Here is a 17500-nt window from a genome sequence, read left to right as displayed (position 1 = left end):
GAAATTCTACAGGATTATGGGGACGGGGCGGGAGGAGGCGTTTCCAGGCACAATGGTGACTTATGAGGACACCCCTTGTTTATTAGGACATTACCCATTCACACACATACACAAATATGGCAAAACCCCTGAACATGAGGACCAAGCTGGTTTAAGTGGACATTACCCATTCACACACATACACACATATGATAAAACCCTTGGTTATGAGGACCATGCTGGTTAAAGTGGACATTACCCATTCACACACATACACAAATATGGCAAAACCCCTGAACATGAGGACCAAGCTGGTTTAAGTGGACATTACCCATTCACACACATACACACAAATGATAAAACCCTTGGTTATGAGGACCATGCTGGTTAAAGTGGACATTACCCATTCACACACATACACAAATATGGCAAAACCCCTGAACATGAGGACCAAGCTGGTTTAAGTGGACATTACCCATTCACACACATACACACATATGATAAAACCCTTGGTTATGAGGACCATGCTGGTTAAAGTGGACATTACCCATTCACACACATACACACATGACAAAACCCTTGGTTATGAGGACCATGCTGGTTAAAGTGGACATTACTCATTCACACACATACACAAATATGGCAAAACCCCTGAATATGAGGACCATGCTGGTTAAAGTGGACATTACTCATTCACACACATACACAAATATGGCAAAACCCCTGAATATGAGGACCATGCTGGTTAAAGTGGACATTACCCATTCACACACATACACACACATGACAAAACCCTTGGTTATGAGGACCATGCTGATTTAACTGGACATTACCTATACACACACATATGACAAAACCCTTGGTTATGAGGACCATGCTGATTTAACTGGACATTGCCCATTCACACACATATGATAAAACCCTTGATCATGAGGACCGTGCTATATATATATATATATATATATATATATATATATATATATATATATATATATATATATATATATATATATATATACACTTGATTTAGTATAGACTTCAGAGTTCAAAAGAGGAGAAATGGCTGCAGCAAATGAAATGCACCACCTAAACTATATAAAAGGTAAGTGAGACATGGAAATATTTTGATTATGCAAAAAAGTTAACCCCCTGAACACAGGGATTCATAGATATGTGGTATTGTCAAGGGAGGGAAAAGTTGTCATTTCCACTTTAAGACTTTAAGATGGTATCGGAATGGTCTTTCAATGTAACTTGAGTTATAAGGACAACACTGTCTAACTGAAGTTCACCCATACATACATATCAGATATGTGGAACTGTAAATGTGCAATAACTACTTTATGTTCAATAATCCATAATTCAACTGTAGTATTATTTGTCACACTGTATATACATATACAAGAGTATAATGTACATTTACGTTTCATGCATAGATATTTTTATTTTATTTTTCTATTTAGGTTTATATTCCTATTGATATATTTTATACTCCACTACTTCTCTAAAGACTGAAAAGAATGGGAACAGCTGGAACAAGAAGCAATTTCCCCTCTGATCAATAAAGTATTTCTCGTGTTAATGCATAAATTAGCCATTTCTTAAATAAATGTAACGCCCAGCAGTTGGAGTGTGAACTTTTTTTATTATATTTTCCAATGGTTGCTTTTGTGCAAAAATGCTACAACCCTTTTGAACATGCATAAAACAGTGTTTATAAAATAGAACCAAAGTAGATAACACCTAATGTAAAAATTTCATAAAATGAAAAATGAAACTCTGCTCTGTTACTGTTTAAGAGGCCACATGTTTTCCACAAGAAACAATCCAGTGTGTTCAACTAAACCAATACAGCAACAAACATTTCATCTTGGAATCAAACATGGTTCACTGGATACAACTCAGTGTTAGCAGCTTAGCTTAGTGTTTCCAGAGGATTCCACAGACTCGATGTCATTGAATGTCATTAAATGAAAAATAAAATTCCAGTACTTTTGCTGTCTGTATAAAAGGTACAGTACAACCAAGCAATGCATACAACATAAAATGGGACCAAAGACTAACTTAACATAATTATTGCCCTGAGAAACTGTAAAATATTGACATTAATGTAAACAAACAACAACAACAACAAAATAGCTCAACTGGGGTACAGACCAGTTTGTGGTATCAGTTTACAACAGTACAGTTATAAACAACTTGTGGTGCCTGTGGGCTATAAGACACTTTTCCTTTTGACCATGAGGCCTCTGTTCCTAACAAAATCTCGTATGTTTTGAGTAGTTCTGTCTCTCAATGCAGCATGTTCAGCACGCTTACACTGCTCACACTCTAACTTTGTTGCAAGGTGTCCCTTTGAAATGTGTGTTTTGAAGTGTTTCATAACAGCACTAACTTCATTCTTTCTCCATGGCTTTTTTACACATCTTCTTGACTTGACCTCTGCCAATAAAAAGGACATTTTCCTTGATAAGGGGAAGGCAATTGCGGTTTTAAGATTAAACCTCACTGAAATAACTTCTGATCCACTGCAATGGTCTTGCATTTGTGGCCTTGATCCCCCTTTGGAAATTTTGTTTTTACTAGCCACTGTGGCATTGGCGCCCTGCACAACTGCTTTAACTTGTTTCTTTCCTTCATCTGCTTAACAGACTACTTCCTGCCTATCAATCTGAAAGGCTTTGTATTCATGGCAGTCACAAGAAATTCTACCGAAACTACAAACTGTTAAATTTGTTTGGCCTCCAGGGGATCTTGCAATGTATATGCAATGACAACATTATGTACTAACTTCCACTAACCTATTGTATTCTGCCAATATGTATTATCTTGTGTTTATTCACTGAAGTTTAAGCATCTTAAAATAACAGAAATTAATAGATTGAGTCCTACCTTTGGAGCTGGTTACCTCACTTTGGATCGCCAACAGATTTTTTTGCCCTAGGGGAACCAGGAAATTCTTGTGTGAGAATGGCTTCTATAAACTCCAATTTGTGAATTCTATTTTCAAAACAAAATTATACTATTCATAGTATACAGACAGAACATCAGTTGTACCAGAACTTGATCTTGTAATCGTGTGTGGATGCTAAAAACTTGTCTTAAGTTGTCCGTTGCGCTTTTTTTCAACATGCCTAGCTGGCAAACTACTTAGTCTCCTCGGTCTCAGTTCATTCAACCGTAAGTGTCATGCTTAGCTAAAAACCTTTGTCCCCTCTGCTACATACGTGACTTCTGGAATAACCCTCTGAACCATTACTATAACTTAAGATAAATAAAAATTTAAAACCTTACCTCTGGAAGTGCTGGCCTCATCCTGGGTAGATTCCATACGTTTTCTTTTTTCTAAAGGGAAAAAGAATTTTTAATATTAGAGTCCAAGCTCAATGGTGTAGTATTTCTATTTGTTAGTTTTTAGATGATCAAGTTTGAATGTGTGTGCTTTAAATCCTTTTGGAGACAAACATTCAGGGTCCAAGTATGTAAGCGGAGCACTAAAAGGCTAGACGCGAGAGCAGTTAGCAGTAAATTTGCAGTTTAGTGGTAACTTAAATCTACAGGTATAGATGCCAGTAAATAAAGACTGCAGCTTATCAAGATCAAGTTGAAGTCTCCTAACTTCTGGTAAAAGGGGTTGGGCACTAGGGATGGGCATCGTTAAGATTTTAACAGTACTACTACTATTACCGATGTTGCTTATTGATCTGGCACTTAAACATTACTCTTATCAGTTCTTTTTCTTAACTTTATGTATTATACACTGACTGGATACTTTATTAGGTACACGTGTCACTCCTGACAGCTAAGAACAGGAAACTGAGGCTACAATTCACATGAGCTCAGCAGAAAGGGACCAGAGAAGATTAGAAACCCACTGCCTGGTATAATCAGTCTCCATTTCTGCTGCCCCATTCAGATGGGAGGGTCAGGTTCAGGCTGCTGCTGGTGGTGTAATGGTGCAGAGGATATTTTCTTGGGACACTTTTGGCCCCTCTCTCCTCTGTATGTGTTCCTCTTTTTACGAAATCTAATTTCTGGAATAACCCTCTGAACCTTAACCACAGCTTTAAAAATGGAAATACCTTACCCTTGAAAGCCTTGGTCTCATCCTTTGTCAATTCCATCCTTTTTCTTTTACCTACAAAATTAAAAAAAAAAGTCAAAAACATCTGAACTTTTCTTTTTAACAGCTATGCAAGGTGAGCAACGCTAGCAAAATTTGTATACTCCTAAAGTTTAAGTCCTGAAGTAACAACTAATGATACACCCCATAACAAATATTTTGATACTACAATCTGGAACCATATGAACAGTTGAGATAAATTTAATTAATGAAAGATCCTCGGTATGTTAAAGGTCCTCCTTAATACAGGTCCCATGATACAATTGATCCACACTATCAGGCTATAGGCAGTCGAAATGCAAAACCCCTTTTGGCTCATTGTTTGGTCTATTTATGGTGGCAATTTTATACTTTATTTCAAACCCTGTTAACTTTGCGGTGCTATTAACACAACAAGAGGAAGCTACAGTTTGTTGACTTTCAACATTAGATTTTATTCTATATGGTCCTCCCACCACAATATATTAGGGCCCAACCAATCTATCGGCCAGCCGACTAAATCGGTCAATTACAGCCCTTTTCAAAATAATTGTAATCAGCCTGAGTTTTGCCAATTAAATGCCTATATATTCTTAATTTCTCATAATACAGTAAATGCTGTTAAGTGTCAGAATCGCGCAGAATGATGTCCTTGCACTGTTTGTCCAATACATGGAGTCATATTTCTGAGTCCATTCAATCCTCAGTAATTTACAGGAATAAGCTACAGCTAGGCAACATTTCAGGAGTGGGCTGAGCCGACAGGTAAATTTAAAATGACTCGAAATTAAAAATGGCTCAACTTGTCTTCCGTTTCTATTTAACCCTCTTTGCCATGTGTCATGATGAGTGACGCGTGCTTCATTGTGTCAGTCATGCTTTTCACTGACGTTGCATTGCTAAAGTTGCGCTAACCTAAATTAAGTTACTTCCTGTCTGTGTATGTTAGCAATAACATCACTGCAGTTATGCCAACCTACCATAGCATTAGCTAACAACTTCAAAGCCAGTAAGTAACTGCAGAAATAACGAAGTGTACAAAGTAGCTGAGAGTACAGGACGACCATTCATCATTCCGTCTGCTGCGTGTTGAGGCACATTTAAGAAGGAGGATGTAAACACAGAGGGGAGGAGGTTTATTCAGTAAAATGATTAACATTACTGTCTGTCTTCAACAACCGTCATGATGTCACTCTTAGTTTTACTTTGTCAGAAAATACTACAACGTGACCCAGGCTGTAACAGCAACTCACTGTGTGTTGTTTTGGAGTAATATTAGTGTTGCACTATCTGTGACCATTATATATCGGCACCCTCTTAAAAGAATGGCCTAAGTCATTTTTTCAGGTTTTTCAGAAAACACAAAAAACTAAAACACAATACACTGAACCTTGACCTAGACCATCATACTACAGGGGTAGAATTGCATGATCTGTTCAACTGAGTATTGAGGCGATTTTACCAGAGGTGGCCAGCATCATGAGGAGATGTTTTAGGCAAAAAAATAGCTTTTGTCAGAAAATGACTTAGGCCATTATTATAGAAAGGTGACGATGCAACTCTGTCAAAGATGACATGTTTTGACATTTGAAAAAGGCGTCTCTGGTTTTTATTTTGTTTTGGCTTTGCAGCAACAGCAAGTACAAGACAAGATATATTTCATCACTCATTTACAAATTGACTCTTTTTTTAAGGTTCTATAATTTCTCTGAGGTTTAATGCTTTCTTGCATATTTTTGTACTAGAAAATTCGTCTCTGTTGTAAAGTTGAACAAATACTAAAGGACAAAGTATGTAAAACAATAAAATGTTCTGCCTGTAATTTATATCTTTGTAGTTGTGTTAAGGGATCAAAAAAGAAGTTCTATTATTACATATTTTTTAAATTAATCGGCCAATTAATCTGTTGTCGGTATTTTTTTCTGCCAAATAGCGGAATTGGCCTCAAAAAATCCATATCAGTCGGGCCCTACAATATACCGTTAATGTATACTGGAAGATATTCAGTACATACCCCTTAGTCCAAGGGCACGATCTGATTCATCATCTCCGCCATCATCATTGTCTCCACCGCCACCGCCATCATTGCTGTCTCCACTGCCATCATCGTCGTCTCCACCGCCAATGTCACCGTCTCCACCACCGTCGTCGCCTCCACCGCCATCGTCGTCGCCTCCACCGCCATCGTCGTCGCCTCCACCGCCATCGTCGTCGCCTCCACCGCCATCGTCGTCGCCTCCACCGCCATCGTCGTCGCCTCCACCGCCTTCCTTGTCGTCATCATTTTCATCATCTTGCTCACCCTCGTCCAGCTCTGGGTCCAATTCAGCTAAAAAAAAAAAAAAAAGCATAATTGATTCAAAAAACAACAACGATTGTTGTGGCAAGTTTGGACACTATACATGTTTTTATATTTAGGATTCATTTGTGACAACTAAAACTAAACCTTAATGCAAAATTAGTTTCTATTCTAGAAAGCCTGTATTTAGATATTCAATTAAAAAAAAAATTATCACCACATACCTTCAATCTCAATCTCATGAAGAGATTTTCCCTGGAATTCTGCAAGAGATCCTTTCTCCATTGCCAGTAGAAGCTTTGAGATTCTTGCCATTTCTATAGTTGCCTCTGGCAGCCGATAAAAGTCTCTGTGGACCCGAATATCATGTCCTAAAAAGTTGGCAAGTTGGTCCAGCTCATTATCCTTGAGGTTGAGAATTTGGGACAACGTTGCGACATGCTTGCGAAGCTGTGTAGACCTGAGATATTGAGGGTTCTTTGCACCACACAGGTGTGCAAACTTCCTGATGCAGTCCTGTCCCCTGTAGTGACTAGTGGAGGAGCACTGTGGCCGTCCAAACAGGAAGGGATTATCCTTGTGCACATTACAGGTGTCTCTTTTGTCTACAAGAAGTGTTGCTGCAGTGAGGACCTCAGGATTTAATAAAACTGTCACCTTTCTCCCTCTTTTGCCCATAATTTCTACCCTGCTGAAGTGCCTGGCTAGCGTTTGCTCAAATTGTGAGAGTCCAGCAGCAATGTCCACATGAAGCTCAGTCTGGTCTCTTTTTTCAAAAGACTCAAGTGTCATTTTTGAGACTTCTCCTGCACGACGTCTGTTGAAGATAATTATTTGAGTAAGAGTCACTCTGGCAAGCTCTCCATAAGACTGGGGAGACGTATGCTCTTTCAGGTTTTCAACAGCATCAGCTGATTTCTTCTCCAGGTACTGATGCAAACGCTGAACATCTTCTGTGAATGGCAGGGTAGATGGTTTATTAAACTTTGATTTGCTTAAGGAAGCAAGTGCTGTGTGGGAGACAAGTCCTGCCCATTCTTTTGTGCAGAGCTGTGTGAATCGCTCTGCTGCTTTTATCATCTGTTCATCCTCTGCTGCAATGGCCCTACAGAGAATAATGTCACCAATCTTCTTGAGCGAATGTCCTAATTTCAGGGCAAGACTTGGTGTGCGATAACAGTTCTTCTCTTCATCATAACCAGCAATTGTTCTGACAGCTGCAATGACTTTATAGAAATTTTTTGGTTTAGTAGCATCTTCAAAGCTAAAAATTGATTTTTCTTTTCTCAAGGTCAACAACAGTCTGCCCATTTCCCGAACCTTTTGTCTCATATACTCAAATTTTGTTGGATCACTTCCATGCTTGTTGTAGAGAGACTGACTCAGTTGCAGTATGAGGAAATCATTTCGAACTACAGATCCTACTTCATCTTGCCTCATATTTTTGAGAACCTTCCACACTCCAGGGGAAATTGCTTGGGTGCATGTTGACTCCGCAATATCAGCCAAAGCTAAACATTTGGCTTTACCAACTGCTTCAGATTCTGACATTGTCTTTGAAGGGCACTTACGTGAATGGCGCCACAGCTCTTTACGGACAAACATTCCTTTACAATATGCACAGTGCACATAGTTGTTTGTATTGAGAGAGCTTTTTGATTGTTTCGATCTTCTTTTTACCTTCAGTAGTCCATCATTATGTGCGAGAACTTCTTGATTATGTTCATAATTACCTTTGTTCCGCAACTTTTCTAGTAACCTTTTTCTCTCTTTGGAGTTCTTTGGGAGCAAAAACACTTCAGCAATAGCCGGTTCTTCTTTTTCATGCTTTTTAAGGTGACGAGCAATTTTCGATTGAGGTGTCTTGCAAACATAACAGTAATTCTTTTCAGTACAAGAAGACCCTTTTGGGGCTGGTGCAGTCTTTGTCACACTAACATCAGAAAGAGAGTCTGTTGCAGTTGTTGGAAAGCTCTGGGTATTGCTTGTGGTAGGATCATCATCAGAAGATTTGCTATCAGGTATGAGGTCTTTTTCGATGCCAAATTTGCCAGAGGTGAAGGCATCTCTGTCCTCCTGCTCCATGCAGTCAATGGGTTGTGGCATTTTCTTCTTCCTTTTCTTAGAAGACAGCAAGTCAGCTGCCCTAGCCTTATGACGTGGTAGGCTTGGATCAGTGTTGGAGGAAGATGGATCACCACCATCTCTACTTGATGCAGGTACACCAGAGCTGGTACACCAGAGGTCTTCAGAGCTGGATCCATCACTACTGCAAGGCACGTAGTCCTTATCTGAAAAACAGCCATCACTACTTTCTGGAGAGTCACAAACACGATCATCCTATAAAGCAAAATAATAAAATAAAGCTTTTGTTATTTTCACCTTAAATATATATATTTCTGTGTAAGTCACAATCCAACACTAAAATGTTTACGTCAAATTTCAAATGGAATCGAAGGAAATGAACATACCGATGTTGAATTCCTCTTGAAAAAGCAGGATTTGTGCCATGATTTTGAGCACACTAAAATCACATTGAAATGAAAAATTAGCAAATCATGCTGATCTTGAAGTTTTCAACATAATATAACTGTGCACTGTAGACAAACGTGACATAGATACTAACATTGACATGTCACACCAAGCCATTTTAAATTGGAGAAGGGTCTTCCTCTGCACGCTTCACAACGTTCCAAAGAGCTGACAACTGCACAGGTAACTTTATGGAGGCACTGAGGTAACAAAAATGCACATCATAAGTTAAATTTTTTTTTTTTTTTTTAAAATGATAAGAAAATTGTAAATACACAACATAAAGACACAACCAAAAGCTGCACTGGACAGGGTCCAAGAATATAGTATAACGACCTTTAGGAGAAAAGTAAGAAGTTGGCTACTGTGCAAGTGTGATCCCTGAGAGTTTAAATTTGTACAATATATAAGGATTAAAAGTTTAAAAAATAAATAAATGGTCATTGGCTCACAAACACATTCTCCTTGTGTGCCAGTTCTGGCTAACATTAGCTCACAAATAATGCAGTAATGCAATCTGACTGTACACAAAAAAAATCCTACATTCTATCTTTTTATCTAAATTAAATGATTAAGTTGGTAAAAGAAATGCATCAACACACGACCTTGGGCCGAGTTTAGGAACCCCAAATCCAACACATAACCAAATTGTGTGACCCATTGTGTTAGTAAATACATACAGGCATACGTGCCCTCATAATCCAGGAGTGTGAGGTGCCCATCCCCCACCCAACACACACACACACACACACAACTCGGCTTCCTGAAAGTTTAACAAGTGAGCTCCTGTCCTTACAAGACACTGCGTCCAGACAGTCCTGTACTGTGACGGGTATATTACACTATATGTAAGTGTGTGTACTTCTGAACACCCTCATCCGGTAAAAGAGAACACTATTGTGACTACATGAGAAATCTTGAATGGCAAGAATAACAAGCAACTTACATCTTCATCTTCTGGTGCACCAGGAGTTGCAATAACTTCAGTCATGTGCCGACCTGTGGCACCAAGGAGTTTCTGAAAATGAGTCATAAACGGGTGCAAATTTGAGAAAATTATAAACTGAAACTATTCACTATCATGCCCAAAACAATGTGGCATTTGTCTGGCAGAAACTTCACTTAATAGTCATCAAAGAAAATAGAAACCAGGAGTAAAGACCATGTAACATAAATGTGAAAGCTTGCCTTTTGTTCTCGTGCTGAGGTGGGCATTTCTTTCTCAGACGGTGATGTGCATGGTTCCTTAAAGTGTGCCTGCAATTGAACAGAGGAAACACAAGTTTTTCTCAAATGCCTACAAAAGTCTCGACAACATGCATGAAGGTTTCTTAAAGTTGTGCCTGTTGTTTGCTCATTTACAGGAACTCTGTGGCAATAGAAGAGAGGCTAAACCAGAATTTAGTGGCTGCAGTTGTCTTGTAAGGACAGAAGCTAGGTTGCTAACCATGACAGAAACTTTCCCATGCCTTTTCAAGGACCCATAATAACATCTCTATGATCGCTCACAATGTGGAAGTACACAACAAAATAGCATTATATAGATCTCCTTGTACACAAAACGGTATACCTCACCTCAAATACTCAATACAGTATGAAATTTAAACTGAGATACTTTTTATTCTCAATTAAATGGAATAAAATTAAACAGATGTTCATAATCACAGGTAGTCAATGCATGGTTCATCAAAGCATGCTTTCCAATTAAAATGGTGCAAATACTACTGTAACCGCGGCATTACACACAATAAAAGACATAGCATTTCACTAAAGTTCGTGACTTTCCAGGCTGGGAAACTGTTTTTGTTATTCCATGACCATGGGAACCCCAAATCTAACACATAACCAAATTGTGCAACCCATTGTGTTAGTAAATACATACAGGTACACGTGCCCTCATAATCCAGGAGTGTGAGGTGCCCATCCCCCACCCAACACACACACACACACAACTCGGCTTCCTGAAAGTTTAACAAGTGAGCTCCTGTCCTTACAAGACACTGCGTCCAGACAGTCCTGTACTGTGACGGGTATATTACACTATATGTAAGTGTGTGTACTTCTGAACACCCTCATCAGGTAAAAGAGAACACTATTGTGACTACATGAGAAATCTTGAATGGCAAGAATAACAAGCAACTTACATCTTCATCTTCTGGTGCACCAGGAGTTGCAATAACTTCAGTCATGTGCCGACCTGTGGCACCAAGGAGTTTCTGAAAATGAGTCAAATGGGTGCAAATTTGAGAAAATTATAAACTGAAACTGTTCACTATCATGCCCAAAACAATGTGGCATTTGTCTGGCAGAAACTTCACTTACTAGTCATCAAAGAAAACAGAAACAAGGAGTAAAGACCATGTAACATAAATGTGAAAGCTTGCCTTTTGTTCTCGTGCTGAGGTGGGCATTTCTTTCTCAGACGGTGATGTGCATGGTTCCTTAAAGTGTGCCTGCAATTGAACAGAGGAAACACAAGTTTTTCTCAAATGCCTACAAAAGTCTCGACAACATGCATGAAGGTTTCTTAAAGTTGTGCCTGTTGTTTGCTCATTTACAGGAACTCTGTGGCAATAGAAGAGAGGCTAAACCAGAATTTAGTGGCTGCAGTTGTCTTGTAAGGACAGAAGCTAGGTTGCTAACCATGACAGAAACTTTCCCATGCCTTTTCAAGGACCCATAATAACATCTCTATGATCGCTCACAATGTGGAAGTACACAACAAAATAGCATTATATAGATCTCCTTGTACACAAAACGGTATACTTCACCTCAAATACTCAATACAGTATGAAATTTAAACTGAAATACTTTTTATTCTCAATTAAATGGAATAGAATTAAACAGATGTTCATAATCACAGGTAGTCAATGCATGGTTCATCAAAGCATGCTTTCCAATTAAAATGGTGCAAATACTACTGTAACCGCGGCATTACACACAATAAAAGACATAGCATTTCACTAAAGTTCGTGACTTTCCAGGCTGGGAAACTGTTTTTGTTATTCCATGACCATGGGAACCCCAAATCTAACACATAACCAAATTGTGCAACCCATTGTGTTAGTAAATACATACAGGTACACGTGCCCTCACAATCCAGGAGTGTGAGGTGCCCATCCCCCACCCAACACACACACACATAACTCGGCTTCCTGAACGTTTAACAAGTGAGCTCCTGTCCTTACAAGACACTGCGTCCAGACAGTCCTGTACTGTGACGGGTATATTACACTATATGTAAGTGTGTGTACTTCTGAACACCCTCATCAGGTAAAAGAGAACACTATTGTGACTACATGAGAAATCTTGAATGGCAAGAATAACAAGCAACTTACATCTTCATCTTCTGGTGCACCAGGAGTTGCAATAACTTCAGTCATGTGCCGACCTGTGGCACCAAGGAGTTTCTGAAAATGAGTCAAATGGGTGCAAATTTGAGAAAATTATAAACTGAAACTATTCACTATCATGCCCAAAACAATGTGGCATTTGTCTGGCAGAAACTTCACTTACTAGTCATCAAAGAAAACAGAAACCAGGAGTAAAGACCATGTAACATAAACGTGAAAGCTTGCCTTTTGTTCTCGTGCTGAGGTGGGCATTTCTTTCTCAGACGGTGATGTGCATGGTTCTTTAAAGTGTGCCTGCAATTGAACAGAGGAAACACAAGTTTTTCTCAAATGCCTACAAAAGTCTCGACAACATGCATGAAGGTTTCTTAAAGTTGTGCCTGTTGTTTGCTCATTTACAGGAACTCTGTGGCAATAGAAGAGAGGCTACAACAGAATTTAGTGGCTGCAGTTGTCTTGTAAGGACAGAAGCTAGGTTGCTAACCATGACAGAAACTTTCCCATGCCTTTTCAAGGACCCATAATAACATCTCTATGATCGCTCACAATGTGGAAGTACACAACAAAATAGCATTATATAGATCTCCTTGTACACAAAACGGTATACTTCACCTCAAATACTCAATACAGTATGAAATTTAAACTGAAATACTTTTTATTCTCAATTAAATGGAATAGAATTAAATAGATGTTCATAATCACAGGTAGTCAATGCATGGTTCATCAAAGCATGCTTTCCAATTAAAATGGTGCAAATACTACCGTAACTGCGGCATTACACACAATAAAAGACATAGCATTTCACTAAAGTTCGTGACTTTCCAGGCTGGGAAACTGTTTTTGTTATTCCATGACCATGGGAACCCCAAATCTAACACATAACCAAATTGTGCAACCCATTGTGTTAGTAAATACATACAGGTACACGTGCCCTCATAATCCAGGAGTGTGAGGTGCCCATCCCCCACCCAACACACACACACACACACAACTCGGCTTCCTGAACGTTTAACAAGTGAGCTCCTGTCCTTACAAGACACTGCGTCCAGACAGTCCTGTACTGTGACAGGTATATTACGCTATATGTAAGTGTGTGTACTTCTGAACACCCTCATCAGGTAAAAGAGAACACTATTGTGACTACATGAGAAATCTTGAATGGCAATAATAACAAGCAACTTACATCTTCATCTTCTGGTGCACCAGGAGTTGCAATAACTTCAGTCATGTGCCGACCTGTGGCACCAAGGAGTTTCTGAAAATGAGTCAAATGGGTGCAAATTTGAGAAAATTATAAACTGAAACTATTCACTATCATGCCCAAAACAATGTGGCATTTGTCTGGCAGAAACTTCACTTACTAGTCATCAAAGAAAACAGAAACCAGGAGTAAAGACCATGTAACATAAATGTGAAAGCTTGCCTTTTGTTTTCGTGCTGAGGTGGGCATTTCTTTCTCAGACGGTGATGTGCATGGTTCTTTAAAGTGTGCCTGCAATTGAACAGAGGAAACACAAGTTTTTCTCAAATGCCTACAAAAGTCTCGACAACATGCATGAAGGTTTCTTAAAGTTGTGCCTGTTGTTTGCTCATTTACAGGAACTCTGTGGCAATAGAAGAGAGGCTACAACAGAATTTAGTGGCTGCAGTTGTCTTGTAAGGACAGAAGCTAGGTTGCTAACCATGACAGAAACTTTCCCATGCCTTTTCAAGGACCCATAATAACATCTCTATGATCGCTCACAATGTGGAAGTACACAACAAAATAGCATTATATAGATCTCCTTGTACACAAAACGGTATACTTCACCTCAAATACTCAATACAGTATGAAATTTAAACTGAAATACTTTTTATTCTCAATTAAATGGAATAGAATTAAACAGATGTTCATAATCACAGGTAGTCAATGCATGGTTCATCAAAGCATGCTTTCCAATTAAAATGGTGCAAATACTACTGTAACCGCGGCATTACACACAATAAAAGACATAGCATTTCACTAAAGTTCGTGACTTTCCAGGCTGGGAAACTGTTTTTGTTATTCCATGACCATGGGAACCCCAAATCTAACACATAACCAAATTGTGCAACACATTGTGTTAGTAAATACATACAGGTACACATGCCCTCATAATCCAGGAGTGTGAGATGCCCATCCCCCACCCAACACACACACACACACACACACAACTCGGCTTCCTGAACGTTTAACAAGTGAGCTCCTGTCCTTACAAGACACTGCGTCCAGACAGTCCTGTACTGTGATGGGTATATTACACTATATGTAAGTGTGTGTACTTCTGAACACCCTCATCAGGTAAAAGAGAACACTATCGTGACTACATGAGAAATCTTGAATGGCAAGAATAACAAGCAACTTACATCTTCATCTTCTGGTGCACCAGGAGTTGCAATAACTTCAGTCATGTGCCGACCTGTGGCACCAAGGAGTTTCTGAAAATGAGTCATAAACGGGTGCAAATTTGAGAAAATTATAAACTGAAACTATTCACTATCATGCCCAAAACAAAGTGGCATTTGTCTGGCAGAAACTTCAATTAATAGTCATCAAAGAGAACAGAAACCAGGAGTAAAGAGCATGTCACATAAATGTGAAAGCTTGCCTTTTGTTTTCGTGCTGAGGTGGGCATTTCTTTCTCAGATGGTGATGTGCATGGTTCTTTACAGTGTGCCTGCAATTGAACAGAGGAAACACAAGTTTTTCTCAAATGCCTACAAAAGTCTCGACAACATGCATGAAGGTTTCTTAAAGTTGTGCCTGTTGTTTGCTCATTTACAGGAACTCTGTGGCAATAGAAGAGAGGCTACAACAGAATTTAGTGGCTGCAGTTGTCTTGTAAGGACAGAAGCTAGGTTGCTAACCATGACAGAAACTTTCCCATGCCTTTTCAAGGACCCATAATAACATCTCTATGATCGCTCACAATGTGGAAGTACACAACAAAATAGCATTATATAGATCTCCTTGTACACAAAACGGTATACTTATCAAAGAAAACAGAAACCAGGAGTAAAGAGCATGTAACATAAATGTGAAAGCTTGCCTTTTGTTTTCGTGCGGAGGTGGGCATTTCTTTCTCAGATGGTGATGTGCATGGTTCTTTAAAGTGTGCCTGCAATTGAACAGAGGAAATGCATTTCTGTCTAGCTACTTGTTTGGCAGTGATATCATTTGATTGTCAGCAAGGAAGGAAAACAGGAGTAAGAAGTCATGTAACAGTTGTAGACCTAAAACCAATTTTTTACAAATTTCAAAGATTTCACAGTTGTGCAGATTTTTACAATGACCCAGGTAACCTATACTAGTCCTCAGCATAGGTTAAAGTCCAACAACTAATACTGTAAACCTGTACCTGTGAATACAATATGATATTTAAGAAACAACATTAAGAAAATATGAGAATCTGAACCCACCATTGAGCGCCATGGCCAAGGGGAATCACCATAGTTGTACGTTATTTCCTCGCCTGGAAATATTTCCTTTAAAGCAAACAGGCACAAGTGTGGCCTTCCTTTTACCACTATTTTTTTGACTTTGCAGTTCGGATTTATGTGATCATCATTGACGAGTCGGCCAAGCGTTCCGTCATCTTTCAAAGCATCTATGCTGTGAGATAAAGAGACCAGACAAAACTTCAAACTTTGCTTGGGATTAAATTATTCAAAATATCATGAGAGAAAAACCTTCAGTGTAGTCCAACCTTGGTTTTATGTTAAAAAAAAAAAAAAACATTAAAAGCACTGTGTTTTGTTAGACAGTTACAGTCTTATCATTTAGCATAACATACATAATGATAAGAGGGCAAAGAGATAGTCCATGGGCCCGGACCCAAAATTTCCATTATTGGTACCACTCAAGGCGACCAATTCTTTTTGGAATTTGTAACTTGCTATATGTCTCTAGTTTGCATTTCGATATGATAGCCGTGCAGACTCACAACTTAATAAATGTTTAATGGACACAAGAACGGGTCTAATCCATAAGTCACCTTCGATAGAATTAGTCTTCATTATGAAAAAATAAGAAGTGCCGCATGCCACATATCATCATCTGTGCTAATAACTCAAAAACACAGAACTACAACAAACTTGAGTCTGAGAAAGATTTTGTTGCTATGGTAACAAGACGGTCTGTGAAAAAAACAAGAAACAGAATGAAAAAAGCAAGACACAAAATGATAAAGCAAGACACAAAATTACAAAACGACAGAAACGAGACACAAAATAACAAAACCCAACACAAAATGACAAAGACACAAAACAACAAAAACAAGACACAAAATGACAAAGCAAGACAAAACAACAACAAGACAAAACGACAGAAACGACAGACAAAATATCAAAACAAGACACAAAATGACAAAGCAAGACACAAAATGACCACAAGACACAAAATGAAAAAGCAAGACAAAACGACAAAAACAAGACACAAAATGACAAAGCAAGACACAAAATAACAAAAACAAAACACAAAGAGAAAAAACAAGACACAAAGCGACAAAGCAAGACACAAAAACAAAAGGCAAGACACAAAACGAAAAAAACAAGACACAAAATGACAGAAACAAGACAGAAACTGACAAAACAAGACACAAAATAACAAAACAAGATACAAAATGACAAAGCAAGACACAAAGACACAAAAACAAGACAGTGACAAAGCAAGACACAAAATGACAAAAACAAGACACGAAGCGACAAAGACAAGACACAGCGCAAGACACAGCGCAAGACACAAAACAACAAAAACAAAACAAAACACAAAGCAAGTCACAAAATGACCAAAACAAGACAAAACAACAGAAACAAGACACAAATGAAAAAGCAAGACATAAAATGACAAAGCAAGACATAAAATGACAAAGCAAGACACAAAACGACAGAAACGAGACACAAAATGACAAAGCAAGACACAAAACGAAAAAAGCAAGACACAAAATGACCAAAACAAGACACAAAATAACAAAAGACATAAAATGACAAAAACAAGACACAAAACTACAGAAACAAGACACAAAACAACAGAAACAAGACACAAAAAACAAAACAATGCACAGAATGAAAAAGCAAGACACAAAACGACAAAAACAAGACACAAAATTACAAAGCAAGACATAAAACGACAAAAACAAGACACAAAGTGACAAAAACAAGACACAAAGTGACAAAAACAGGAGACAAAGCAAGAAATGAAATGACCAAAACAAGACA

The 17500-nt window shown here is 38.5% G+C and overlaps 2 protein-coding genes across 3 annotated transcripts in view; one reads left to right on the top strand and one right to left on the bottom strand.

Annotated features, from left to right (window-relative positions):
• st6galnac5a (ST6 (alpha-N-acetyl-neuraminyl-2,3-beta-galactosyl-1,3)-N-acetylgalactosaminide alpha-2,6-sialyltransferase 5a) overlaps positions 1-17500 on the top strand; it is a 95377-nt gene that overhangs the window by 34698 nt on the left and 43179 nt on the right. The gene's annotated exons all lie outside the window — the stretch shown is intronic.
• On the bottom strand, positions 1026-17117 carry LOC129349858 (uncharacterized). 2 transcript variants are annotated; one of them, XM_055014574.1, is made up of 18 exons: positions 15704-17117; positions 15334-15402; positions 13689-13757; positions 13449-13520; positions 12491-12559; positions 12251-12322; positions 11297-11365; positions 11057-11128; positions 10101-10169; positions 9859-9930; positions 9007-9112; positions 8852-8904; positions 6605-8720; positions 6096-6410; positions 4067-4117; positions 3274-3324; positions 2872-2919; positions 1026-2421 (listed from the first exon to the last, which is right to left on the bottom strand). In XM_055014574.1, exons 1-18 carry the CDS (start codon positions 15704-15706, stop codon positions 2195-2197), a joined length of 3603 nt encoding a protein of 1200 aa, XP_054870549.1. In that variant the 5' UTR covers positions 15707-17117; the 3' UTR covers positions 1026-2194. The 2 variants fall into 2 exon arrangements, with proteins under 2 accessions (XP_054870549.1, XP_054870548.1); XM_055014573.1 differs by lacking the exons at positions 15334-15402; positions 15704-17117 and adding exons at positions 14651-14722; positions 14893-14978.

The sequence above is a fragment of the Amphiprion ocellaris genome, chromosome 10 (assembly GCF_022539595.1).
Source record: "Amphiprion ocellaris isolate individual 3 ecotype Okinawa chromosome 10, ASM2253959v1, whole genome shotgun sequence".
Lineage (NCBI taxonomy): Eukaryota > Metazoa > Chordata > Actinopteri > Pomacentridae > Amphiprion > Amphiprion ocellaris.
Note: the sequence above shows the minus strand (reverse complement) of the source record. Positions and strands in the feature narration are given on the sequence as shown.

Coding starts and splice junctions, on each gene's coding strand:
- LOC129349858 (XM_055014573.1), bottom strand. CDS start 14,919: ATGCCCACCTCAGCACGAAAACAAAAG. Junction 9,931..10,100: donor CCTCAGCACGAGAACAAAAG/GCAAGCTTTCAC, acceptor ACTCATTTTCAG/AAACTCCTTGGTGCCACAGG. Junction 2,920..3,273: donor TGAGGCCAGCACTTCCAGAG/GTAAGGTTTTAA, acceptor TGGTTCCCCTAG/GGCAAAAAAATCTGTTGGCG.